Source organism: Emydura macquarii, unplaced genomic scaffold (genome assembly GCF_026122565.2).
Source record: "Emydura macquarii macquarii isolate MOO-44397 ecotype Brisbane River unplaced genomic scaffold, CSIRO-AGI_Emac_v2 contig_968, whole genome shotgun sequence".
Classification (NCBI taxonomy): domain Eukaryota; kingdom Metazoa; phylum Chordata; order Testudines; family Chelidae; genus Emydura; species Emydura macquarii.
The window spans coordinates 6,672,163-6,699,155 of NW_027131105.1; the positions used below are offsets into that span (position 1 = coordinate 6,672,163).

Below are 26,993 nucleotides of genomic sequence, written 5' to 3' on the forward strand. Positions count from 1 at the left end.
GACATCCAGACTGGCTTTGAGATGGACAATCCACCACTTCCCTTGAGAGTCTTTTCAATGGTTAAAAACCCTCATTGGTAAAAGGTGCTTTGTTTCTAATTCGAATGTGTCTGGCTTCAGTTTCCAGTCATTGGTTCTTGTTCTTCCTTTTTCTGCCCTTTTATACCTAGTATTTTCTCCCTGTGAAGGTACTTGTATGCTGTAATCAAGTCACTTCTCAATCTTTTGGATAAAGAGCTCAGGTCTTAGCTTAGCTCTCTCACTACAAGGCATTTTCTCCCGCCCTGAAATAATTTTATTCTTTTACTCTTTTTCTGCACCCTCTCCAATTTTTAACATCCATTTTAAAATCTGGATGCAGTACTCCTCACCAATGCCGTATACAGAGATAAAATCACCTCTTTGCTCCTACTTGCTTCTCCCCACTTCATACATCCAAGGATCACACTAGCTATTTTTTCCACAGCGTCACACTGGGAGCTGTCGCTGAGTCTTCTGAGAGAAGACACTGCTGAGTAGATTTTGACTTCAGAGATTCAGACCTTGAATGAATGAGTGCTTTTAGCCCATTTATGTCAATCTGCAGTAAAGCCATATCTGGAGAAATGTGGCATCTGGTGCCCTGTTCTGTCCTGACACCACTTGGGTTCTCTCCCTGTTTTAAATAACCACTCCTGAGGGCAAAAATCCATAGTTGTGAAGAATTCTGGAAGATCACAAGTGTAGCTTACAACTATGAAGAAGCTCTTGGGACTTCCCCGGGGAATCTCAAGTCTAGGCATATCTCCTGGGGAAGAGACTGTCCCATTACTTGGGACATTTAAAACTAGGCTGTGTAAAAGCCTTGGAGTTGCACTAAAGGAGCAGTTGTGGACCAAATGGGACCTGATGGCCTCATCCAAGGGCATTGGGTGCTAGCCAGCTGGTTTACACCAGGCTCTTTAATAGATCCTGCAAAACAGCTGATATGACTAAGCTCAATGTATCCCAACCTGTCTGTGATCAAATCTGCACTTTGGCCTGGAGAGGGAAAAGTCTCTTCTCCAATTTGGTGGTAATAGCTTCAAATAGAAGAATAAATAAAGTAACGCCATAAATGGCTTCTGCCTCAGTTTTTGGCATAGTTGCAGTGTATTGTCACCCCCGGCTTCAGACTGCTCAGTCAGCTGCCTATTCATTTTTGGATCCCAGTCAGGATAAGACCATTCAAAGGCCCTCCCCTCTCACCTTGGCTCTTCTAGCACTTGCTTCTTTTATCTTTCCACCTCTCTCTTGATGGTTGGCACAAGAGTCTGCTTCTCTGTGGTTCCCATGTGGAATGACCTTCCTGGATTTCTCTGCTTCCTCAGCTCTCTCCTGGCTCCTCTCAAACTCAACTGGAACTGTTTATTCTATTGGCTGGGCCTTGTTTGCTCTGTCTCTGCTATTGATGAAGTTGCCTTATAGTGTTTGCTATAGTTATGGTTGTCTGCAGACTTCCAGTATATTCCAGTGCGTTTTTAGAGGGTAGAATAGCCAGGCTGGTGGAAACTGGGGTGTTTGCAGTGCATACATTTTGGATGTCACTTCCAAGGCTTGCAGCAGGAAGGATAGCCCAGTGTTTAGGGTACTGGCCTGGGACTTGGGAAACCCATGGTCAAGTCCCTGCTCTGCCACAGATTCACTGTGACGCTTTGGGCAAGTCAATTAAGCTCCTAAATCACTTGGGTGCTTTTGAAAAGTTTACTAAGTGCCATTATCAAAAGTGACTCAGACACTTAGGAGCCTCAGTCAGTGAGAGGCTCCTGTGTCCCACTCAGGTGGTTTTGAAAATTTTGTCCTTTGTGTCTGTTCCTCAGCTGCCCATCTGTAAAATGTGTATAATGGGGCTTCCAAACAGGGGCGATGATACATTTAATACAGAAAAAACAACAAGAGTTCTGTGGCACTTTAAAGACTAACAAATGGCGCCCAGAGCTGATGGATATAGGGAGGGGGGGTCAGAAGGAAGGAAGAGTGCATGTAATTAGGCTGGGAAGGATGAGGTTTTTATCTTTAAATTTCATGCAGACACAAACGGATGCAATAATATTTCCATCCATGATGATAGGAATTTACACATAGGCAGAGTAATAAGTTCTCACGCAGCCTCTTTCTTAGAGTTTGATTTAAGAATATTTACTTTGTATGTTTTGACATGTGATGTTGACAATTTGTGTTTTAATGGCTATAAAGCTTAAACTTTTTGAATCTCAACATATACTGCCATTAAATAATTGTGACACCCCCCATAATTTCCTGTGACTGTGAAAATGTAAATTGATAAAAAAATTTAAAATGCTTAAAGCATCCATATAGCCTTATAGCCATCAAAACTATAAAAATAATTTGAAGTCTGCCAACCCTACATACAATACCTTGTGTGAATATCCATTTGTGTGGAAACTGGCATTGTAACAGATACACTTTGGACTTCACTTTCAAGAACTGCAGCCTAGATAGGATATCTGAAGTCCTGATATTTGATGGGGCTGTTCCATAATAATAACCCTTTGCTTTTGCATAGCGCTTTTCATTAGTAGATCTCAAAGCACTTTACAAAGGAGATTGGTATCGTTATCCCCATTTTACTGAGGGGGAAACTGAGGCAAAGAGAGGGGACTTGCCCAAAGTCACCCAGCAGGTCAGTGGCAGAGCCAGGAATTGAACCCAGGTTTCCTGAGTCCCAATCTAGTGCCACTAAGATATGCCACCTCCCTAGCACAAGCTTGTTGAGAGACTGGACTGAATTCAGCTGTAGACTGTTAGTTGTTTGTCATGTCTTTTCTTGGTGATCCCAAAAGCAGCGATCAAACAATTAGCAAACTGTGCCAGGAAATTTCAATGAAAGTCCCTTGTCTGCAAACCAGAGCGACCTAGCCCTGCTTGCTTTGTGGCTGCACCTCCTGAAATCAGATTGATGTGTCTTCCCTTGGGAGGTTGTGCTTGACATCTTAGCCGTGGCTGGGTTAGGGTTGCGAACAGCTGTTCTCTGTCTGAGCAGATGCCTGGGCTGCTTCTTTGGCTTAAGAGTGCAGGAACGGTCAGGCTGGTGTCTTTGGCTCTTAAATCCCACCCTAATGTTTGACTCAGCATGTGCAAGAGGACTGAGTTTTTCTGCTCCAAGTGCCAGGAGGAAGAGTTCAGAGGAGGGGCAGAAAGAAGATAAAAGGCAGTTGTTGAGCGAATGACGCTTGGAGACTTTCAGTGGCTGCAAATCTCTGGTAACTACCATTAGAGCCAAAGTAGCAACATTTTAGTTTTACTGGGCACATTTGGAAGTCTAATGTGTGAATGGAGCACTGATTGAGCGGATTAATGGCAGGAGCGCGGCCATGCTGCTATTCCTCAGGGGGACCACGCTTACTAATCTGGAATCCGCATGGGAGGATGGAACAAACGGTCTTACCTTAGGGAAGATTTATTAGTTAATCATCTCTGGGAAGCTACAGGAGGATCTAATGGGCTGGAGCAGAGGGCATGCAAGATGGGGAGGTATAGCCAGCTGTGGTGGATGCATGTTTACCGTGCAGTCAAGTAGTCTTGCTTAACATTGTTCCCAAGTAGGGCTGCTGAGTAGTTTAACACTCCGGTGCTATTTCACAGTAGCCCTGGGAATGGCTTGTGCCACCCAGAGGTTATAGGATTAAATAGCACTGTACATATTGCAGTGGAAACCTTACAGTGAAGATCCAGGTAGTGAAGATCCAGGTGCCAGGAGAAGGCAGCAGGACTGGCAGGATTCTGTGCAAGAGCCCTGCCTCCTCCCTGACTTCCTTCCCCCCAAGCTCCGTAGGTTCAAATGCCAACCCTCTCCCCTTCCAGACAAGAGTTCCAGCATGGGGCTTCTGGACAGAACTCCTGGTTGGTCTTTGTGGATACCATATCCCCGGGCCACCGTCTTAGTGGGACTCATTCCAGTGCTCCCTCCTCAGCTACACAACATGTAATAGCTGTGTGACAGCCACCAGAAGTGGCCCTTCTTGGCTGGAAGGCGCTATAGAACAGGATGTGTTAGGTGTCCTATACAAGGAGTTTTCCTGTATAAGGGGGTGCAGGTCCACGATCCGTTCTTGGTGCAAAGTGTCCAAAATAAAACAGCACAATAGAGGCTGTTCAGTGTTTGCTTCAGAATTGCTTTTGGCTTGGAGTCCTCTGTCTATCTAGCCTTTCTTTACCCATTTGGCAGAGCTTCTGTTAGTGCTTAAACAACAGCCCTTTGTTATCTCAGGGCACTGCTAATTTAGTGGTGGCCTTGGAGAAGCAGGAGGTGGCTGTGGTAGGAAACCGTCACACCCTGCCCACTTGCACTCCCACCCTCTATAGTCTCATCATGGAAGCAGTTTTGTCTTTGTCTCTCTAAATGCGCCAACCTTTTTCTCCCATGGGTCAAGTGAATGGAAGGCACCCTTGGAAGGCATTGGCTGGAGGCTTCTGATGAGCCTTGTCCTTTTATTCTTCTGCTGCCCCTTGCTTCTTGACACCATCTGCAGCGCAAACTGTCTGTTGGTGATGAATTACCTCCTTTACTTCAAGGGACCCAGGAAACTGATCACATGAGGAATTTCAGGCTTGATATTCAGAGCATGAGTGAATGGAATAGAGAGAAGAGCAGAGGTTGGGGGGAAGGAGCAGTGCCTGCATTTCCCAAATCCCACATGAGGAAGAGTCTTGTCAGCTGGAATCCATTTCTCCTGGGACACCTACATCAAGGGGTAGGGAGAGGAAGTCTTTATGGGCAACCCTTCCCACCCCCGCAACCCTGCTGCTACTAGCATGGTGCATCAGTAGCAGACGACTAATGGCCTACATGTATCCCCAGCTGAGGTGCAGTGCAGACAGTTGTAATGTAAGGGAGCTGCTTCCTACAGTTGCAAGGAGTTATGTCAGCCTTGACCTGCCAGGAATGCACTTGGTTTGATGTCAGCCTCACTGTTGTGCACATGCACACGCCCCACCATGAGTGTGAAGTCATGAGACTGAGTGTGAAGCCAGTGCTGCTGCTGTGTGAAGCTGCCCTTGATCTAAAAACGGGTGGATGGGTGGGGGACAGGGGTGGAGAGAAGGAGAGGGAGGCTGCCCAGTCTCCAAACCTCAAACTATAAAGCATTAGCCTTGTATGGAGAAATAAGAACAAAATGATTAAGAGACTTGCCTAAAGTCTCTCAAGAAGTTGAGAAAAGAAACTAGGCGTCCTGGTGCTTATCTCTGAGAGCTGGCGGTAGAGCCCAGCAGCCCTGACTTCCAGTCCCACTTCTTCTAACCCACTAGACCCCGCTCCCCTTCCAGAGCTGGGGTTAGAGCCCAGCAACCCTGATACAGCTGCGCCACTAGATTATATTTTTCTCCAGTTATTTCTTTAGTCACCCTCCCGTTCCCCTGAAGGCTCTTTTGTCTGTGCTGCTCTCCACACCAGGACAGTGAGGGTCTGCATATACATGCAGGTCTCCTATTAACATAAGTGCTGTGTATGGATTGGGGACAGTATAGAGCCCTTACTCTCCTGCTATTCAACAGCTCTCTCTTGAAAACACCTATTGGTGAAGCAGAAAGGCGACTGAAGGAACATAATATACTTGAAGATGGAAGTAATTCTGACAGTGCCTCTGGCTCCATGGCTCCTGCCATCAGTGTCAATATCCTCTCACATTAGCACTGTGTATAGATGCTGCATCTGCTATCTGTCACGTTCAAAGGTTAACCCCTTGGCAGCTTGGATCAGCTCTGCTATCAAAATCTCTCATGCATAAATGCAAGGAACTGAGAGGACCCTGCTGGAGAAGTTAACGTGGCAGCAGGTGTGAGAGGCAGGTTTCAAGAGGGCTTGAGAGTCACCTGTGTGCAGCAAGAGCTGATAAATCTGTGCCATGGGGATTCTGTGCTTCTGTGCATGTTGGGGGGTGGAAAGGAAATTTGTTTCCTTTTTTCTCTGAATTTACCCAGTCTTTGACTTTTCTCAGTGTTTAATAGCAAAGAGAATGAATATTGTGTGTGTCTTTCCCTGTGTTGGGAATCTAGTTGCTGTGATCTGTGGTGTCTTTCCCTGCTGGCTACTATCCAAGGAAAGAGATGGGCTTTACTCTGCACACTGTAGTGTTGGCACAATCTTAACTCTGATCTGTGCATCCAGTTCTGTTTGTTGTAGTTCTCGTTGCCCCACCAAAGCCTGACTGTAACTATTAGAAGCTCTTCAAAGCAAGGAGCATCTTTTTGTTGTGTCGATACAGCACCTGACATGTTGCGGTCGTGTCCATGGCTGGGATTCTTAGGGTCTCCTACTATCCTGCTACTAATAGTCAGAAGCCTGTGCTCTTTCTAAGAGGTTTTTCAAGGACATGCTTGTGTTCGTATGTGTCTGAGATGCGGACAGGTGAAGATTCTTGGCTGCCTCCTCCATTTGGTCTCCATAAGCCTAATGATAGTTGTAACAATTGAAGTTGGGGTGACTCCTAATTGTACCAGTGTGAATGAGCAGAGGCTGGTCCTGTGGTTTTATCCTATTGTCTGCTAAATCACTTAACAGTGAAGTGCTGGAAGGTTAGAGTTATGGTGGTGTGGGGCAGGGTGGGAGTTTATTCTCCTCAATTCTTTCAGGGCTTTAGTGAGGAGAATATTGGAGGCTGTTTATGGTGATGGCTTGTACTGTAGCAATCTCAGTCATGGACCAGTATCCCTTTGTGCTAGGCTCTGTACAAAGAGAACAAAAAGACTGTCCCTTGCCCTAGGCTAATGCTTGTGATAATAGAACCCAGGAGTCCTGGCTCCCAGCTCTCCTGACCTAAACCACTAGAATCCACTCACTTCCAGAGCTGGGGATAGAACCCAGGGGCCCTACTCTAACCCACTAGGCTCTATTTTGCTCCCAGAGCTGGGGAAAGAACCCAGGAGTCCTGGTTCCCAGACCCTTGCTCTAACCAGTAGGTTGTGTGTCGTTGTCGTGTCTCTCCCCCCCCCCCCAGGCTAAAGAAAGAAGCCAGGAGTTCTGACTCCCAGCCCCTTATTCAATCTGTTTTCCCACACCCCTTACATACTACATGTTTCACTAGAAAATAAACCCACCAAGCTAAGGAATTACCATTTTTCTTACTGAATTTTGAGTCCCCTTCCTTGAAGCGTCAGGTTATTGGTGGGTCTGGGCTGCTGTGCTTAGAGTCCCGGGGCTGTTGGTTGTAAGCTGACAGCTTTAACTGAGTAATGCTGTGACATAGCTCTTGACTTCCTTGTAGCCAGTGGGAAAGCTCCACCCCCCCCCCCCCCAGATGCTGTGGCAGCCCTGGCACTTTGTGTTGACTTAGCCATCTTGCCTCTGTGTTCCCCGGCCTGCGGTTTGGCTGTTATGCAAGGGTTTCTCAAAAAGGGTGTGTGCACACGGATGTGATAGGCTAGGAACCATGCACTGGGGGAGGTGGGGGTGGCACATCACTGAGTTCCCCCCTGCCCTCCCCCTGCCACCCCACTTTTCTCATTTGGCAGTATTTAATTCCCTTTTTGAACTTGGTGGTGATAGCTGCCTGCCACAGATCTGTTCAACTTGCTTAATGGCTTGCAGACCACCTGGTACAGGTAGAGCATTAACTTCATGCTCTTTTAAGCTGAGCATTTCCTTCTCACAATCACTGACTGAAGAGCCCTGCCCATTGCAGCAAGGGTGGGGCAGACAGCTTCCTGTGGGGGAAGACTTGTGAGTTGCTGTAACTCCCTCCTTCCTCCAGCCTAAGGACATTTCTCCTCCCACCTTGCCCAGCCCAGTGGCCAAGAAGTGGTAGTGGGTTTTGGTGGAAGTTTGCCTTCCTCCCTTGCTGGATCCTGGGACTCAGATCCAGGCAACACACTGAAGCTCTCGGTAATCCCAATACTTCTGTGCTACCTGTCGGGCTTTTTAGGGAAGTTGTGGGGTTAGCCTGAAACTGATGAATTGCAAAACAGGCCAGGCTCTGGGTTAGCAATCTGAGAGATTGTGAAAGGTGTCAGCTTGCTCAGGTATCGAAGGCGGAGTCCCATTGCCAGTCGGTGGGGGAAGTGGCTTGCCTGGGCTGTTCTTGTACTTTGCTCCTTCTGAAAGAGTTTTACTTTGGCAGCTGCCGTTCAAACAAACGTAAGCTGGCATCCTTCACTGCTTCAGAAGAGGGATTGTGGATCCGCTGCTAACAAGGAGATATGGGGTGCCTCTTCCCACAAACACAGTTGGAATAAGTTGGATTTAGTTCCCCTCTCTTCCTGGCTGGCTGAAGTGATATAAATGAGAGGGGAGAGACGCTTCCATTTGGGGTCCGGAATGGAGAGCCAATGAGATACAGTGTGCACCCTTCCAGACTACAGGCGCTGCAGAGAAGGCGCTTGCGCCAGCGTTGCTGAGATTGTGTGAAGGGAGGGAGAGAAGACGACTTGATGAGCAGAGGGAGCACATACACAAGGCCCATGAAAGTGGCTGGAGTAAGTGTTGGGGGCTGAGATGAATGGGAGAGATGTGATCTGAGAGCTGGGTCTTGGGTTTCTGGGGGCAGCGGGGTTCGATTTGTTGCGAGCCTTAGAGTTCAGCCATCGGCTTCAGAGACAAATCCTGCTGTAGGATCATGGGTGTCCTCTATCTGTAGCCCATGCTGCATGTCTGTATGTTGCCTTCCTCTAGCACAGGCCGTACATGCGATACCTGCCCCCGCGTGTGCCGTCTGTCGGGTCTGAGCTTGTTCAGCGGCCGTATCACTGTCTGCCTCCCTCCCTGGCCAAGTCAGCACTTAATTAGGTGTGTCCCTGCCTCCCAGGGCCGGGAGTGCTGGGAGCTGCACTTCCTCTGCAGCCCCAGGTCACAGGCGGTGGCTCACCGAAGCCAGAGCACTGCTGTGCCAGGCACCAGGATTTCAGCTTCTGGCTTTTGGGAAATGACACCAGGCAGGGAGGGAATGTGTGTGAGGGTATTTCCTAGGCCTCTGTGCATCTAGGAGCAATGAGGCGTAACAAACAAGCTCTTCCTTAATATCCTAGCAAGCACTTGGAGATAGCCCCAAGCCCCCAGCAACGCCAACATCTGAAATCGTGGGTCTGGGTGTCCTGGTGGCTGTTCCTGTGCTCTGCTTTACCATCCAGAATAACTGCATGGCTTTCCCAGTTCAGTTCCACGCTGCCCCACCCTGGGGCAGATGGTTGCCGGGGGCATGGTGCTCCAGTAGTAAAGGTTACGCAGAAACCCTGGAAGCTCAGGATTATCATTTGCATACAGTTACCCAGCATGCCTTTCCTGTCAGCAACTACTTCCTGGCAGCTCTGGTGTCAGACTCCAAGAGTGGATAGAGCTATTGAAGACATTGATTTAAAAATGTACACCTCTCACAGAGACTGATGGTAAACTCTTCTTGCCATAAAATGGAGAGCGAGCACCTCTGACTGTATACCTCTGATAAACTGGGGTAGGGCAAGGGAATGAAAGCTACATCGAGATAAGGGATGTTTACTTTCCTTGCTCCCAGGCAGCCACAGCCTAGGAATCACGTTCAGAGACGCTAGCAGTCTAATACTTGGAGATTCCCAGAGGAAAAGTTCTATAGAAAGGCAAGGAGGTCCCTTAAGCAGCCTTTGCCCCGTGAGGGAGGTGTGGGATGGAAATGCAGCCGTAGGCAGATCAAGTGTCCTTGTGCAAGTTGTACTGCAGGTTGTTGAGGAAATCTGAGAATTGGCTTTCCTAGTCCTGGTTCCCAGCCTCCCTAGCACTAACCACTGAACCCCACTTATCTCCCAGAGTTGAAAACAGAATCCAGGTATCCTGGCTGTATCCCTGAGGTTTACCAGTTAGACATACACCTTTCCATATCTGAGGTTACTCTTTGGGGGAAGCTCTTCATTGCTGTCTGTAGCTCGCTGCTTCTCTCCATTACATGCTGGGGGCAGACGCTTGCATGTCTTCTTGCTTTGTGGAGGTGGTGTCATGTCAGGTGACTTGCTTTAGAGCGCGTCATCCCATATGGGCACTGGCATCAGAATCTCGACCCTGACAATGAGCCACTTTGCAGTGTGTCTGCTGCTGGTTCAGCTGCCAGGCTCCCCTCCTTGCAAACACCCTTTTTGTGTTCTCCCTGTTCTGTGCTTGCTGACATGCCATGTGTCACCCTAAGAAAGAAGCTGTTGCTGTGGAAACTAACTCCTTGCACTACTTCCAGAGAGGGCTGCCTGGTGGGCTGCCAGGAGATGGAAGTTGGCCTGCTGGTTATTGGCTGCCACTCTATAGTATAGAGTTTATATGGCATCTTTTATCCCTTTATTGAGTTAGTTCAGTTCCTTGAGTGAGCCCACTGCAAACTGATTACTGCAACCATGCAGATTAGGTTGGATAATTAAGTGTATTGCAGTAGCACTAGGAACTCCAGTCATGTACCATTGTGCTAGGCACTGTACAAACACGGAACAAAAGGATGGTGCTTGCCCCAAAGAGCTTCCAATCTAAGTAGGAAAGGAAAAACGACAAGGGGATATAGACAGACTGACGGGAGTACAAGGAAAGAATGAGACAGTATTTTTTTAGCCAGCTAGTAATCAGTAACTAGTAAGGGTTGCTACGTATGTTGGATGAAGCTATGGAGTCTTTAAATCCCCTCCGCCTTCCAAAGACACTTTAACCATGCTTCCCCCAAATACTAAGCTTTAACCTGACATTTTATGAGGAATTCTTTGTGGGCGCATGGACTATTGAGCCAATGGCCCTTTGTGGCTATCACATCTCGCTGCTATTTCTGGGAGGTGTCCAATGAAGGAATTGGTATTAGCCATCAAAAGTTCTCCCATCAAATGAGGATTGAGCCCAGTGCCAGAGACGCTCCATTGCTAGTGATGCCACCTTTCAGATAAGATCTAAAACTGAGGTCCTGACCACAAACATCCACCATCTGGTTTGAAAGATAACCCCCCGTGTCCTGGCTGAGCCCCAGTTTGGGTTATTTCAATCTGTATCTTTAATTCATGTCTAATTGTAACTCAATATATTTTTGCCCAAAACTGCTTAGTGATGCTAACAGCTACCATGCCCCATCCCAGAGGTGGTTCCATTTCAGTGGTATGTGATTGTGTTTTGGGGACTCTTTGGGGTAGAAAGGTATTATAGAAATCTAAGATACTATTGCTGGCAGCTCTCTATTGGGCCATTGGCTAGAAGAGTAAATACTAGAGCACTAAGGCACAGGAACACTGGAATTGCCAGACTGGATCAGATCTCAGGTGCATCTAGCCCATTATCCTGTCTGATAGCGGCCAACACCAGCTGCTTCAGAGGAAGGTGTAAGAAATCCACCATGGGGAGTTGTGGGGCAATCTGCCCCCACATAAGGCTCACACTGGTCTCTAATTGACAGAGATCAGCTCAAGTCCTGAAGCATGATATTTAATATCCCTCCCCAAATTTTTGTCATGAGTTATGAGGACTCCTGTTTCCTCTCCATTCTGTGCTTGTTTCCATAGCTGAACTTGGGATGTTTTTTAACATGTTCTGCAAATATGAGCACAATCATTCTGCAGGATCTCTGCTGTTCCTTGGTATGTGGCATTTTAGGGGTTTCTGTCACCAGTCAGTGCCATGACCAAGTGTGAGAACTTTCCTGACAGAGCATCCTCTATCTGGATGACCCTGGTGAACCTTTCACAGGAGGCTGCTACAGTAGGAACAAGCTACAAGGTGGCCTGTGCCTGATTGGCTAATGGAAACTACATAGGTCCCTATGAAGAGGGAAGGGGATCTCACAGAGGTGGGCAGATCCACTGAGATCTTTTAAAATAATCATCCCTAGCTCCTCATATGCTTTTCATCAGTAGACCTCAAAGCACTTTACACAGGAGACCAGGATCATTACTGACAAATGGGATAACTGAGGGCCAGGGAGGGGCAGTAACTTGCCCTGGGATCACTCAGCAGGCCAATGGCTGAGCCAGGAATAGGTCTTCTGAGTCCCAGTCCATTGCTCATTCCATTAGGCAACACTGCCTCCCACAAACTCTTCCTCATGGGGCTAAGAAAGCAGCAAAGCTATTGATAGTTGAAGCCCTGCTCAGCAGCTGCAACAGGTTATTGTTTGGTGACTGTTGGCCCCACATGAAATGAACCAGGCCTTGATCCTTGTGGGAGACGATTCCATGTCCCAGAAGCCCCAAGAGAACTGGTTCCACTGTTGACCCCTCTTCCGAGTGAATTGAATAGGCCCTTTTAGAATCAGGGGGCAGATGGGCCAGGACTTCCTGCTGCCTGAAAGGAAATCAAATAGAGCAGCACTCAATTCACTTTAAAACATAAGCTTGCTGAAATGGGAGCTTTTCCACAGCCAGTGGTTTAATTGGATGTGTCTGGAGTTGGACCAACAACAGGAGTAGAGAAATCAAGGTTGGTTTGTTAGAGTGCAGCACAGGGTCAGCTGGAAGGTAACATGGAGACTCAGGGAAGGAGCACTGTTGTGAGCCTGTTTGAAGAAGTAAATGGTGCTGGCCTCCTGCAGAGAGACCTGGGGGCCAGGCGGAGTCATAGCCAGAATGTTAAGCTGTTCTTGGCAAACAGCTTCCCAGCAAGCTCCCAGAAGAGCAGCTTAGATTTAGACTGTTTGCAGACGGGCTGATCCGGGGATCAGTAACAGCACTCGAGCAACGCCAAACCCAGTATGGCTCCTTACTCAGGCATTGTTACTCCAGGCATGAAACACCGGGGCTCTGGGGTCGCGTCAGACAGGAGGAAGAGGACTTGTGAGGCCCAGACATCCCAGCAGAGAGAACGTGAATACAGCTACTGCCCTGAACTGGGAACTCATAGCCTGGGTTGGGGGGTGTGCGCTCCCTCTCCACGTTACCATCTATCCCAGCACAGGAAATGATCCCATATGCCAGAAGGGAAGGATTAGATAGAGGAGGGGGGAATATTGCCATGGCTGGGGTGCAGTTCTCCAGGCTGCAGCAGGCAGGAGAATCTTGCTTGTCACAGACCCCCAGTTTAAACACAGAGCTGTTTTGCTTTTGAACTTGTAATGCTGACAGATCAAACCTTGTGCTCTGACCTAGGGGCATGCTGGAAATGGATTATTTTTGCTGTGACTCATATTAAGCTGGCCTCCCCTTCCCATTAGCTTCCCGAGCTAAAGGCTGTGATGAACACAGGGAGGCTTAGAGAATGCCCTTGCAGAGCAGAGGATAGGCAAGCAAGGAGTACAGTCTTTTCTGAAATGCCTGCTTCACAGAATAGATAGAACAAGCTGCCTCTGTGGAGTCACCTCAGCGGGGCACAGGTTCCAGGCATGCTTTGCTGTTAGTTTGTTACCATTAGGCTCTGATGTCAAGGATTCCTGCAGCCGGCCTGACCTTGGGAAGCTGGAATCTGCATGGAGTGGAGAAAAACAGATCCTTCTGTTTCTTGGGGTTGGAGATGGAAGAGATATGGCTCTTGCTTGTGCCACAATTCCCATTTATCCTGGATAATGGGAATATCCTGGGTTATAGTAGCAAATGCTTAAAAGAGAAAGGTTTTGGAAGAGAGATGAACCTTCTCTTGCTTCAGGGCTTAAGCAAACCTCTAACCATTAGGGACTTTTCCAGGGGCCAGGTCTTCCCCTAACACCTACTGGTAGCTTTTTGCACCATTGGCTGAAGTGTCCAACAGAGCCTGGTACCAGGCCTGGGTCTGATCCCGGCTGACATCTCCTTGGCTCTGTTTCCTTCTGGTGCAGGAGAACCCGAGTATATAAGACTCACGAGCTTTGAGGAACTGTCTGTTTCTGAGTGCTCATGGATAGGAGTTGGAACATATCTTAAAAATAGATCCAAAGGCCACTCCCCCTTGCATCACACAGCATGCTAAATTTAACCAAGAGGGGCCAGGCTTTCTGCAGGTGCTGGGTGAAAATCTCTGTCCTGTGCTACACAGGAGGTCACACTGGATGATCACAGTGCTGCATTCTGGCCTGAAAGAATCTGTAGGAAGAGAGGTGAATCTCTCTCCCTTGATTTTTCACACGGTCAAGCAATCTTTTCCCCCATGCTTGGCGTAACCCCTAGGCACTGTACAAACTGCTGAGATGGTTCCTGTCCCAAAGAGCATGTAGCCTGAAGACAAGCCAAAGAGTTGGGGGAAAGGGATGCAGCATATAAGCAAAGCGATCCTGTGTAGCAAATGGGCTTTGTGTGTGTGCATTGAGGCAAGAAGGGAGCTGAGGAGGAGGATGAAGGGTGACTGACTAGCAGGGAAGAGCCCAGGAGGCAGTAGGGCCACTTTCATTGTATTTTAAATTCTGGACTCTAATCATTGTTCATCCAGCCGCTTTAACTCTGTGCCAATCCCTGGGGTGTGATGCAGCAGCTGTCATACTGGTTCCCAGCAATGCTGCATGACAGATTCGTGATGGGGAAGAGGGACCCTGTCCCTAACAAACTGCAGAGGAGTTTGGAAGGCAGAGCTGGGTTGGGGTTGAGTCAACACCCCTATCCTCTTAGAAAGTGGCATGTGATCTTTCAGGACTGCCAATCCTATGCCTCTTTGGGAAGACCGCCACCCAGGCAGTGCTTTGTCCCTGAACGCTGTGCTGAGTACTGACATGGGGAAGGTCACCCACAGCCCCCTGCATTCTTCCACCCGAGTACTGGCCTGCCCTAGCCCAACTAAGCTTGATACCCTGCACCCTGTGTAGGTGGTGGGCTTGTTGTGTACCTGCTCTCCATGCCTAGTGAAAGCACATCCACGCCTGGCACAGAGGGGTTAAGGTTCTCTTTGGCTTTCCCTCTGCTTGGCATTCCCCCTCCCTCCTTCCCTGTCAGGGCATGAATTATAGATGAGCAATGCAGCAGCTCCTTGGTGCCTTAGCATAGTGGCTCACCTGCTGAGGTGGAGCCTGGAGAGCCAGGGCCTACAATGTCCTTGAAGCACCAGCCCCGAGCAGTGCAGGAACCCAGAGGGAAGGCTGTGTGTGCTGTCTAAACAAAGTTTCTTTGCCTACTTTTTCACTCTGTGGAGTCAGCATCACTGGGTCAAATGGGGGCGCAGAGCAGTGCTTGGCTTCCAACCCTCGTGCGGGCAAGGTAGCCCCTCATTTCCATTTGTGTCTTACCTCCCATGATTTGGGGTGCCCCTGTAGACAACTGCATTCCTGCTCTCTCCAAGAACTTGGAGCGCTAGATTGCTAGCAGGCAGCACTGTGTGAGACCAAAGAGGAGTTTTGCGGGCTTGTATCCTAGTCTGACCCTGCTGCCCTGAGCTTGGTGTTGCTGGCTGGTGATCTGTTTGGGGAGTGGCAGCTGAGGAAGGTATCTTCAGGAGATGCAGAACTGAGCAAAGACCGACTGCCCTCTGGGTACCTTTTGCAGGAGGCCTAATGGGGTTATTTTTTTAAGTCCACAAGCAACTCAGTACCCAAAGCAAACTTCACTTCAGTTGGCTCTTTTGGATTTGAGAAGAATCTCACTCCTCTCCTTGCCAGACTGGGGGTAGGAAGATTAGTCTAGTGGGCAGGGTGCTGGACTGAAGCTTAGGACAGCTGGGTTCCATTCTTGCTTCATCCACAGAGTCCTTGTATTTCTTTGCATTATCACAGCACCAAGGAGCCCCTGTCACAGACCAGGACCCACTTGTGCTAGGTGCTGTACAAACAGACAACAAAAAGATGGTCCCTGCAGCAAAGACCTAAGCTGCCTTATGCCTCAGTTTTCCTCACAGGTAAAATGGGGGTAACCCTTCCTTATCCCGTCAGAGGACTGAGTCCATGAATGATTGTGAGGCATTCACATGCTACAGAGATACAGGCCTGATAAGCATGTGGACTGATGAAATAAAAGTAATTGTCCCGTCTTAGTTTAGAAGCTGTTTGGGACAGGGATTATGTCTTTGTTCTGTATTTGTACAGCACCTAGCACAGTGGGCTCCTGGTCCATGACTAGAGCTTCCTAAGCACGCCTACAATGCCAGTAACAATTGAGACAGAGTGTAGAGGTTACTCCTGCCGGCTGTGCCACCCGTTAGATGGGCAGCTCTGTGGGTGAACCCTTGAGCTCTTAGTTAGTGCTGAGGACTTCACTCATATCAACAAACCCTTTGGGCTTGCAGTGTTGAGAACTTGGAAGAAACAAACTCTGCTCTTCCCCCAGAGCAGGTTCCATTCCCTGCCATGGGGGTGTCTGGAGCAGCCTCCATCTGCACCTAGGGTGACGGAAGGCTGGTGGGAACTCTGTGGCTCGTGGGCCCCATGTCTGCCTGTTTGTAAACCTCCGCCTAGTAATTAAACAGCAGCTGCCGCAGCTGTTTCCTGGATCAGAGTCTGTTTCTTGCAACAGCCTGATCTTGGGGCTGGCTAGGGATTGCTGCTAGCAGTAGCACTTGTTCGCGATCTGCTCCATGGGGTTTGGGAGCTGAGCTATTCCAGCTGGAGGAGTACCCTTAGCCCTGCTGGTTGAGGCGATTCTGGGAAGGTTTGCACTAGGCTCATGGCAAGTGATCCTACAGGCAGCACAACAAAACAGCGTATCGTGGCAGCATCGACTGTGGCTTATTGCACATACCCCCTCTCTTCCCTGCCAGGCTTCTGTTTGCTGCTGCAGGCCATTCTCCTGCCATTGCCCTTTCTCCACAGATGCCAGTCTGACAATCCAGATGCTGCAGTGCCGCCTTTCCGTTCCCAGAATCCCATTAGAGGAGCCAATTCCTTGATGTTTGTAGGTCCTACTGAAATACAAATAACGCCCTGGCCTGTCCCAGCTGTGATGCAAGATCAAGCCATGTCGATGGAATATGCAGTTGCCAGCAGGTTCCCCTAAGACAGGAGCTCATAGCAATGTAGATATGTCTGTTGAAGGCACTTACCTGGACCCCATCACCAGAGTATCCAAGCGCCTCCCAACACCCTTGCTAGGTGGCAGGTCGGTGCTGTCATCCCATTTTAGAGCTGGGGAGTTGGGGCACAGAGCCCATGGGTAACATTTTCAGAAGCACTTAAGTCCCATTTTCAAAATGGTCTCAGGCGCATGGGCTCCTAAATCTCATTGACTTCCAGTGAGATTTAGGCCTTGTCTACCCTGCCCTGCAGCATGGGCTCCGGGGTTTGAATTGCAGAGTGCACTGGAGTGTTGTGCACTAACTGCCCTGTGCAGACACTGCTGGCGTGAACTGAAAGGTACCTAGTTCGCATTAATGTAGTCCTGTTTGAAAAAGGACAACATTAACGCACACAGGATACCATTTAATTCGGACCAGCAGTATTCACGAAGGGTAGTTGAGGTGTGACACTCTGGTGTGCTCTGCAGTTCATACCCTGTAGCCTGCATTGCTGCGTAGTGTAGACACAGCCTTAGGCTCCTAAGTTCCCCAATCACTTCTGAAAATGGGACTAAGGTGCTTTTGAATCTTTTTACTCAAAGGCTTTGTCTCTACACAAGTTGTAGCGGTTTAACTACTCTGCTCTAGTTAGAGCAGAACAGCCCTGTCACAGGGCCTGGTGGGTAAGGTAGATTGGAAGATCAACTATGTGGTTCCCTTTGTGACTTCTGCACTTTGGGAGGCAGAGGCGCCCACAGGGTAGGGCACTGGCAGAGGACTTGAGATCTGGGTTCAGTTCCCTGCTCTGCCACAGGCTTCCTGGGTGACCTTGGGCAGGTCACTGCGTCTCTGTGCCCAAGTTCCCCATCTGTACAGCAGAGATAACAGCACTGTCCTGCCTCACAGGAAGGTTGGGAGAGAAATACATGAGACTGTGAGGCGCCCAGATACGGCGGTGATGGAGGCCATATAAATACAGGACAGAGAGAGAGACAGTTAGAACACTATAAAGGTGCTTTATACCAGTGCAGCTGATTCCATACAGGAAGAGAAATAAGCTATAATGGTATAAAGGCACCTTTTTACCAGTATAACTGCATCCACACCAGGGCTTGTACTGGTATAATTATATTGATTAAAAACTCACACACATCCCAACTCACACTGTTATATCAGCACAAAACCTGGGTTTAAAATAGGCTCATGTGCTTAGGGGCCACTTTTCAAAATGGGACTTCAGGTGCTTCTGAAATCTTCACTCTAAGTGACTTGCCCAGGGTCACACAGGAGCTTGAACCTGGCTCTCCTGAGGCCAGGACTACAGTAGGGGCTGCTGCTGGCACAGCTCTGTTGTTCCAGGGTGTGAAGAGGTGCAATCCCTTAGTGCATATAGAGCTGTACTGGCAAATAGGGTTTAACTAGCACTGTTGTTTCATTGGGGGGGTGGGGGAGTGGGCAGAGGGACTGCAATAAGATAAACTGATGAAAGTGCAACTCTGCGGGTATAAACTGTCCATATGAGGACCGCTGGGGCTCAGGCTAGAGATCTCAACATTGAGACATGCCTGGATAGGAGCTGCCTCTACTGAACTGACCCTTCAGAGTCATGGTGACCGGCTTCTTCCCATTCGCAGCCTTACTTCTGGCTTTCTCAAAATGTGGCTTAAAACGCCTCCACCTCAGGCCAGGAATCCTGAATAGGAATGGCTCTACTTAGCTTTGCTTAGTCTTGGTATTACGGCAATGACTAGGGGCCTGCACACATACAACAGAGTCAACACAGCTTTTGTAAAGGGAAATCATGTCTACCTATCTATTAGAATTCTTTGAGTGGGTCAACAAATATGCAGACAACAGTGATGCAGTGGATATAGTGTACTTGAACTCTGGAAAGCCTTTGACAAGGTCCCTCACCAAAGGCTCTTAAGCAAAGTAAGCAACCATGGGAAGAAGGAAGATCCTCTCCTGGAGCAATAATTGGTTAAAAGACCGGAAACAAAGGGCAGGAATCAATGGTTAGTTTTCAGAATGGAGAGAGGTAAATAGCAGTGTCCCCCAGGGATCTGTACTGGGACCAGTGCTGTTCAACATATTCATAAATGATCTGGTAAAAGGTGTAAACAATGAGATGGCAAAACTTGCAGATGATACAAAACTACTTAAGATAGTTAAGTCCAAAGTAGACTGTGAAGAGTTACAAAGGGATCTCAAAAAACTGGGTGATTGGGCAACAAAATGGCAGATGAAATTCAATGTCAGTAAATGCAAAGTGATACACATTGGAAAACATAATCCCAACTATACATACAAAATGATGGGGTCTAAATTAGCTGTTACCATGCAAGAAAGAGATCTTGGAGTCATTGTGGATGATAGTTCTCTAAAAACATCTGCTCAATGTACAGTGGCAGTCAAAAAAGCTAACAGAATGTTGTTAACCATTAGGAAAGAAATGCCACTATATAAATCCATGGTACACCCACACCTTAAATAGTTCTGGTCGCCCTATCCCAAAAAAGATATATTAGAATTGAAAAAGGTACAGAGAAGGGCAACAAAAATGATTAAGGAGGTGGAACCACTTCCATTTGAGGAGAGATTAAAAAGACTGGGACTGTTTGGAAAATGGATGACCAAGGTGGGATATGATAAAGGTCTATTGTTGGCATGGTGCTGAATTACTATATAGCCTTGTAATTGACAAGTTTAGTAAGTCTGAATGTGCTAGAGGATTCTGGGAGCAGAATAAATAACTTTGCATTGAAGAAACTGAATCTGCGTTTTCACTGGCTAGTACTGTATGTTTTGCCCAGCTGTGGGTTGTAAAAGGTCTGGCTCTTCATCTATAAAATCATGACTGGCATGGAGAAAGTGAATAAGGCAGTGTTATTTACCCCTTCCCATAACACAAAAAACCAGGGGTCACCCAATGAAATTAATAGGCAGCAAGTTAAAAACAGAGAGAAAGAAATACTTCTTATTGCCAGGGGATGTTGTGAAGGCCAAAATTATAACAGGGTTCAAAAAATAATTAAATAAACTCATGGAGGATAGGTCCATCAGTGGCTATTAGCCAAGTTGGTCTGGGATCCAACCCCATGCTCTGGGTGTCCTAAGCCTCTAACTGCCAGAAGCTGGGAGTAGACAACAGGATGGATCAGTCGATGATTACCCTGTTCTGTTCATTCCCTCTGAAGCATCTTGCATTGGATACTGCTGGAAGACAGGATACCGGGCTAGATGGACAATTGGTCTGATCCAGTAGGGCTGTTCTTATGTTCAACACAGTATGAGAGAGTCTCTGCCCCAAAGAGCTCACTGTCAAAATAGACAAAGGATGGGAGGGGGAACTGAGGCACAGAAGGGTTGGGACTTATACAGCAGGTCAGTGGCAAAACCAGGAAATAGAAAACCTAGTGTCCTCAGTTTCCATCCAATGCCCTAGCCTCCGCAACCCAGCCATGTATCTGTCTCTGTGTAAGCACATGGGGGGAGGTCATAGCAGGCCGCCAGCGCATGTGCGTAATCCTAGTGGTTTCTAGTGAAGGGGGAGGGAGTCCAGTACTGTGTGGGCTGCAATTTCATTGCGTAACCCCAAAATGTGCTCATTGCGCTAGGAAGTGCTAGTCAGGCTACCTGGTTCTGAGCTGGGAGCTCCCAGGCTGTGTCAGAGAGAGCCTGTGGAAATGTCAGGCTTTGCCACTCCCCTCCTCAGTTGCCTAGCAGGGATCCTACTGCCATGAATGTGGAGAGGAAATGATCTCTCAGGGCAGCTCTGTAATTGATTTACCAAGAGCAAGTGCAGCCGTGCCAGGCACGGTGCCTGCCTGACCTCCAAAGGGTTAAGTTAGCTTTCGGCATAGGCGTGCCTTTAACTTTAGCTTTCTTGGCAGCTTCCTCTGATCTCTTCCTCCTTTGTACTTACATGAGTGCCTGGCTGGACGCCCCCACTACGGAACAGGTGTGGCTGTTGGCTTGGGGAGGAGGCTTAGAGCAGTGCTGGACCTGAACCTCTTCTCACATTCATCTCCCCAGCTCTGTTTCCTCTTCTGTTTCCCTGGAAACACACAGGGTGCGATTTAATGACTGCTGTGCCTGGGTTATGGAGGGTGAGGGTGGGAGTCAGAGCCAGAGATGGAACCCAGGCCCTCCTGATTAGAGTGGGGGGCTGGAAGTCAGAACTCCTGGGTTCTAGTCCCAGCTTAGCCACTGACCTGCTGTGCAACCTTGGGCAAATCACTTGACCCTCCTCTGCCTCAATTCCCCCTTTGTAAGTGGAGATAGAGTTCATTCCAACTCTGAGGCAGGTGTTGGAGCTGGAATTTCACATACAGTATTGATATTGCACAAATGTATCTGTGCCTCCGTATCCCCATCCTGCAAAATGGAAGTACCCCGGGGCTTACTGGAGGTACAAGCTGTTAGTGGATCATTTGTCTAGAAGGGTAGTGGCAGAATCCATCCCTTGGGATCTTTAGCCACTGGTCTGTGGTGAGTCTTACATGTGCTGGTTTAAGCTGTCCCTTCCCCTGGATTCAGGGAGAAAGGTAGCCCACAGCGGGGAAGGTTTGTTTTCCCTTCCTGGGTAGAGCATTACACTCAGTATTGTGCATTACTGCTGTTTATGGGGCTGGTTCCACAATCCCCAACGTAAAGAGTTTGTGTCGATTCAGAGATCTTAAAGCTGGAAGGGCCCATTAGCTTAACTCTGTGGTTCCCAACCTGTGGCCCAAGGGGCCAAAAGTGGCCCGCAGAGTCTTTCAGAGTGACCTGTGGCTCCCCTCCCACTGGCTGCAGAAGGGAGCCGCTGCCTAAGTATCCAGGCAGAGCGGGTTACTGGTGCAAGCTCCTTGCTGCAGCCGAGGGGACAGGAGATCAGCGCTCCCTCCCCTTGCCTGTAGCAGGGAGCACAGCAAAGCGCACTGCCTGGATCTCTAGGTGCTGAGTCCCTGCTGGAGCCAGAGGGAGGGGAGCACTGATCTCCCGTTCCTCTGGCTGCAGAAGGGAGCCGCTGCCTAGGGACCAGGTGGAGTGCAGTTTCCCTGCTGCAGCCATGGGTACAGGAGATCCTCCTTGCTGATCCTCCTCGCTGAACTCCTTCCCTCTGGCTGCAGGGGGAGGGGTGCTGCCGGAGACTGGTGGCCCTTCAGGGTTCTAAAAATTATATTTGTGGCCCTCAAGCCAAAAAGGTTGGAAACCACTGGCTTAACTGGTCTGATCTCCTGTATAACGGACCAGAGAATCCCTCCCACTTCGCCCCGTACTGAGCCCTCCTCAAATAGCAAAGCAGTGTGGGTGGTGAGACTCTTGTGCTTCCTTGATTAGGGGCTGGAGGACTGCACTGGGGGTGGATTGGGGGTTTGCAGGGTTGTTCTAAGTAGTGGAGGAGGTATCCCTGCCCCATGACTGCAGGAGAACTCTGCTCTTTCCATCTAGCTCCTGCTCCTCCATCGAGCAGTGTGAAATGCTTTCCAGCAAGGGGCTACATAGAGGACAGCAGTGCTGCATGCGCCAGCCCCAGCCAAATCCTTGGTGGGCTCCAGTGGCAATGAAATCTATTGACCCCTTTCCTCTCTGACAAGTGTGGGCCGGGTCAGTGCTCCAGGCTGTTGGGGCTATTGCCAGCCAACCGGATTGACCGGTGTTTGCTATGGTCTCCGTGCGTGCAGGTGGGCGAGGGGTTAGTAGCATGTCGTTCCTTGAGATCCTTGGTAACCTTGCATCTGGCTTTCATCCCCTCCTATGCTGAATCCCATACTGTTTAAAGGGTTTAAAAGGGCCTGAATGAATTTGAGACCTCTTCCTAGTTAACACATGCTGAGGAAAGGCTCTTCCCATCTCATGCTTCATGGCACTGGCTGGTTCCCAGAAGAGATCAGGAAGGGAGCCCCTGTCCCCGTGCAGCATGGCATAACCTGGCATGTGTGTTGAGTGGAAGCGAGGCCTCTGAAATTGGAGGTTAGACCCAGCAATGCAGGCTGTGGCAACTGAACCCCACCCCTGCAGTGAAGGAGGGGCTGGGCGATGCTTGCTGGAGTATAGGCAGGTCCCAGAAAGGTGTAGCCCATCTCCTGAGCGCTGAGCACTCTATCCCACTGGCCAGCGTGAGAAGCTGGGATACCAGAGTGGGGCCTGGGGAGCACGCCGGGGTGGGGATGCTGAGCCTCTCTTCTACACTGGGGCTAAGTACAAGGGATTGGTGGGGGGAAGGGATGACTCTCTGGTGGCTTCCCTGAACCCAAGCCGTGTGTGTTTGTCTCCACAGCCGGCACAGGGCCACACGGAGTCCAAAGCCAGCAGCAAGTCCAACATGCTGCGGGGCCGCAACTCGGCCACTTCCGCCGACGAGCAGCCGCACATTGGAAACTACCGCTTGCTCAAGACCATCGGCAAGGGCAACTTCGCCAAGGTCAAGCTGGCGCGCCACGTTCTGACGGGGAAGGAGGTGAGACTGGTCGGGCAGGGAGGAGGGGAAGCAACACCTGAATGGAGGGGGTGCGGGCCAGCCCATATGCTGGGATGCGGGATAGAGGCCAGGACAGATGTTCCTAAGTCATGGCAGTGTTGCTGCAGGGGACGTGGCTCCATGGGGCGGGCGAGGTGCACAGCAATGATGAAATGTCCACGTGACAATCTCTCTACGACCTGGTCCCCTCTGCTGGCTATTTTGTTGTACCCCAAGCCTAGTGGTTAGAGCCAAGGGGTAGGAGTCTCGGGATCTGGTCTTGCCGCTATGTGACTCGGCAAGTCCCTTCAATCTGCCTCCATTTCATTCTTTGTAAAAGCCCCTGTGGCCTTTCTCCAGGGTTTGATGTGCTGCCAAGCAGAGTCTGTACTACATGGGGGGAGGGGTGCACGCCACTTTACAAACGGGGAAGCTGAAGCACCAGAGGAGGCAGACCCTGGGTTTCCTGACTCTCTGGTATGTCCCACGCTGCAATTAAAAACCTGCACCTGGCCCTCCCCTGCTGACTTGGGCTCTCAGGGCTCAGGCTAAGGGGCTGTTTAGTTGCGGTGCAGACATTAGACTCAGGCTGCAGTCCGGGCTTTAGGACTCTGCGAGGTTGGAGCCCAAACCTCTACACTGCAATTAAACAGCCTCTTAGCCCTAGCCTAAATCAGGGGGCACAGGCCAGCCTTGGGTGGCTAACTGACCTAGCTTCTCAACCCTGCATTTGAGCTGCCAGGTTGTGCTCCCTGCTGCTTGGAGCTCTTTGCAAGCCTGCAAGGCCTCCAACCCAGAATAAGTGTGTGCGCTCAGAGATGCCAAGTGCCATTCGTCGCCAAGCTGCCAGGCGCCAGCCCAGGCTTCCACCCCCCTAAGCAGATGGCAACAGATGCACCCCCGCTTGTGCCATTACAGAGGCAGCCCTGAATCCGAGACAGGGGTCCAGGCAGCTTTATCCCACTGCCCCTCCAGCCTGATTGCTTTTAAAGGCCTTAAAGCCTTGTGTGCTTGTGGGAATATGCTAGAATCCTGCTTTGCTCCAAAGGGCTGCAGGTGGGTGGAAGAATCCAGCCTTGTGTCTGCCTGGCTCTCCCATCGCGCCCCTCCATGACAGACCCTGCAGGCTGGGTGGGGAGTGACTGAGCCCTGCTGCTCCTGCAGCATCTCCCCCACTGCACTGCTCAGGGGCAGCTCAGCCTCTGGAAGGGCGCTGGGGGCAAATAAATGGGGCCGAACTTTCACATGGGGAGTGATCTAGTCTTCTCTTGGCTCCTTGAGAGGCCAGGGCCCTGCCCCCTGAGCAGCTCAGCCCAGCAGCCCCCCTCCAGGGAGCCAGGGCAGGTGCCATTGTTTCCTCTTTGGCGAAAGGGGTGTCTGTGTGTGGGGCAGAGGCACACATGTTTTTCATGGGAACAGAGCAGGCCCCAAGCTGCTGGGCTCGTCCCGAAGCTCCTAGTGCTCTCCCCCTCCTGGCTCTGGGGCAGAGGATGAGCTGCCACGTTTTTCTAGGATGGGGAGCAAACAGAACCCAGCAGCTCACGGCTGCATCCCATAGCACAGCTCTGCTTGGCTGCCCTTCCTCAGGATGGCGGGAAAAGGAGGGCGACCAGTCAGATGGGGGCATTTTCCTCTTCAGCCCTACAACAGGGCATGAAACACAGCGGTGGTGGATCAGCCCTGCAGGTCGGCATTCAGCCTCCTGTGGGCTCAGAGACAGCGGCAGGGCTTGGGTGAGCGTCCTTTCCCCGCCCCCCAGCTCTGTAAGCTGTAAATAAGCCTTGGCGGTAGTGTGGAAATACCGGTTTGTTCACATGGTGTCTCTGCTGTTTGCACAGGCTGAAGAAGCCGGTTATCTCCAGCCTGAAGCCAGCGTCTCTTTCCCAACTGCTCTTGTAGCGTTGTCACTGCTGAAACGCCCTGGCTGCACTTGGAGGGCAGCTGTGTGTGCAGCCTGCCCCCGAAAGCAGGCCCTGCCTCTGCTGCAGCTTGGAGCACTGGTTTTGGTTAGCTCCGTTAACACCAGCCTACATCACCCGACCCACCCACTCCACACAGATCCTCCTCTGGGCAGCTGAGTGAGGGGCAGTAAGGGGCTTCCAGGGAAGGGGGGAGAAGTAATAGTTCCTGGAGGGGGAACTGCAGGAAAATGGGTTTTTTTCCTATCCTGATTGATGGGCCGAAGTGGGGAAGCCAGGAAGGGGTGGGTCTGAGAGGGGTGGGTCTGGCTGTGAAGCACTGGTGCCCTCCCTCTGCCCTCGTGCTAACAAATGCAGCCTTGCTGTCCCCCCAGCACTAACCCCTCTCCAGACAGGTGGGGCTGGGATCAGTGCTGGGATCCCCCTCATGAGCCACATTCATCCCTGGGGGTCAGTGCAGGATGGTCCCCAATGGCCTCTCTAAGCCGCCTCCCCTGAGAGACAGTTTTACAGCCCAACGGATCTGGCTCCCAGAAGGCCTTAGCCTCCTCTTTGGTCTGTTTTAACCCCATCACATCCAGCCATCATTTGCTCCTCTCCCTTTGCCGTAATGCCCGTCAGCACCCGTGATCAAATAACTGCTGCCCCTGTCCACCCTGGCTTAGCCTGCTGGCTCTCCGCCTAACCCATCAGGCCCTATCAATGTCTCCACTGAACTCCTACTTCGGGGAAGAGTTAAAGGGGCCTGGCAGGGCTGCAGGCTGTGGCTGCTGAGCCAGCTGGGCTTTTATAGCTGCCACCGGGGCACTGCTATTGTGTGGGTCCCTGGTTCTGAGGCAGGTGGGGAGAGGAGGCAGCAATTAGTTCCTGGTGTGCGAGGGTTTAGTGTCTGAGGGAGGACGAGGCAGGCTTGCTGGCCTCCCATTGCTGAATGAGCCACTGGAGGGAAAGGGGGCTTGCATTTATCCAGGGGGTCCTGGCTGGCTGAAGTGGAGCTGGCTGTCCCTTCCTTCCCTGGATCACAGTTCAATGGGGCTCAGGAAGCTATAGCTCCACTTTGGGAGACCTGTATTTTCCTGACACACTGGCTTGTGGGGCTGCAGTAGCCAGTGGCTCACACAAGCTGGATTGTAGGCACTGGTTTGCTTGCTGTAAAGGCTCTTGGAGCCATAGGTCTTAGTGCCCATGAGGAAGTGTTTGAGCAACATCCATCCTCTGCCAAGGCCTGATGGGCGCCAGGTTAGCATTGTGACCGAGGGTGATACCCACTAAGTAAAGCTCTTCCATGTGTCTTGCCTTTCCTGGTCCTGCTGGGTGTTGTGGGAATGTGGGGGGGTCTGTCTCAGTGCTTATGTGTGCACTAGGTTGCCTTAGACTGATCTAGCTTCAGCCATTTCCAAACACATCTGTGGACCCACATGGGATGAGTGCCAGTTGGGGTGCTTGTATATGGTCATGAGTGACAGGTGGGGCAGCAAGAGGCCGGCATGAATGAGAACAACGCTTGCGTACCTGAGGGAAGGTGCAAATGCTGTGCTGACTGCAGCTAGGGGGGAGGCACCCCTCTTTCCCCGCTGAATCCCATCCCCCTGTTGCAGGTTACTGGGCCAAGCCCTATGGGACGCTGCCGTACGCTGCTTGTCGAATCTTCTGCTGTGCTGACTTCTGCCACCTTTCTGAGATTAGCCAGCCGGTCTGAGCTCTTCATCTGGCTCTCTCTAAAGGATCTTAGTTGAACACACTCACTGCAGGTTCCCTGCCCAACTCCGGCAGCCTGCCACATGTTTCAGTGTCACACAGAGAGTTGCTGCTTCCATCTAGGCTCACACCCAACTGGTCCAGGTCCTTGAGCCAGGAT

General features: G+C 50.2%; 1 protein-coding gene across 5 annotated transcripts in view; it reads left to right on the plus strand.

Moving 5' to 3' along the window:
• The window catches only part of MARK2 (microtubule affinity regulating kinase 2), a 98,061-nt gene that overhangs the window by 46,979 nt on the left and 24,089 nt on the right, over positions 1-26,993 (plus strand). For 4 of the 5 annotated variants that reach the window (XM_067544007.1, XM_067544009.1, XM_067544010.1 and 1 more), the window contains exon 2: positions 23,037-23,216. In XM_067544007.1, the coding sequence (XP_067400108.1) occupies positions 23,037-23,216 (180 nt within the window). Of the gene's footprint in view, positions 1-7,967; positions 8,452-23,036; positions 23,217-26,993 lie in introns of those variants that run through there. The other variant, XM_067544008.1, reaches the window with a different exon arrangement.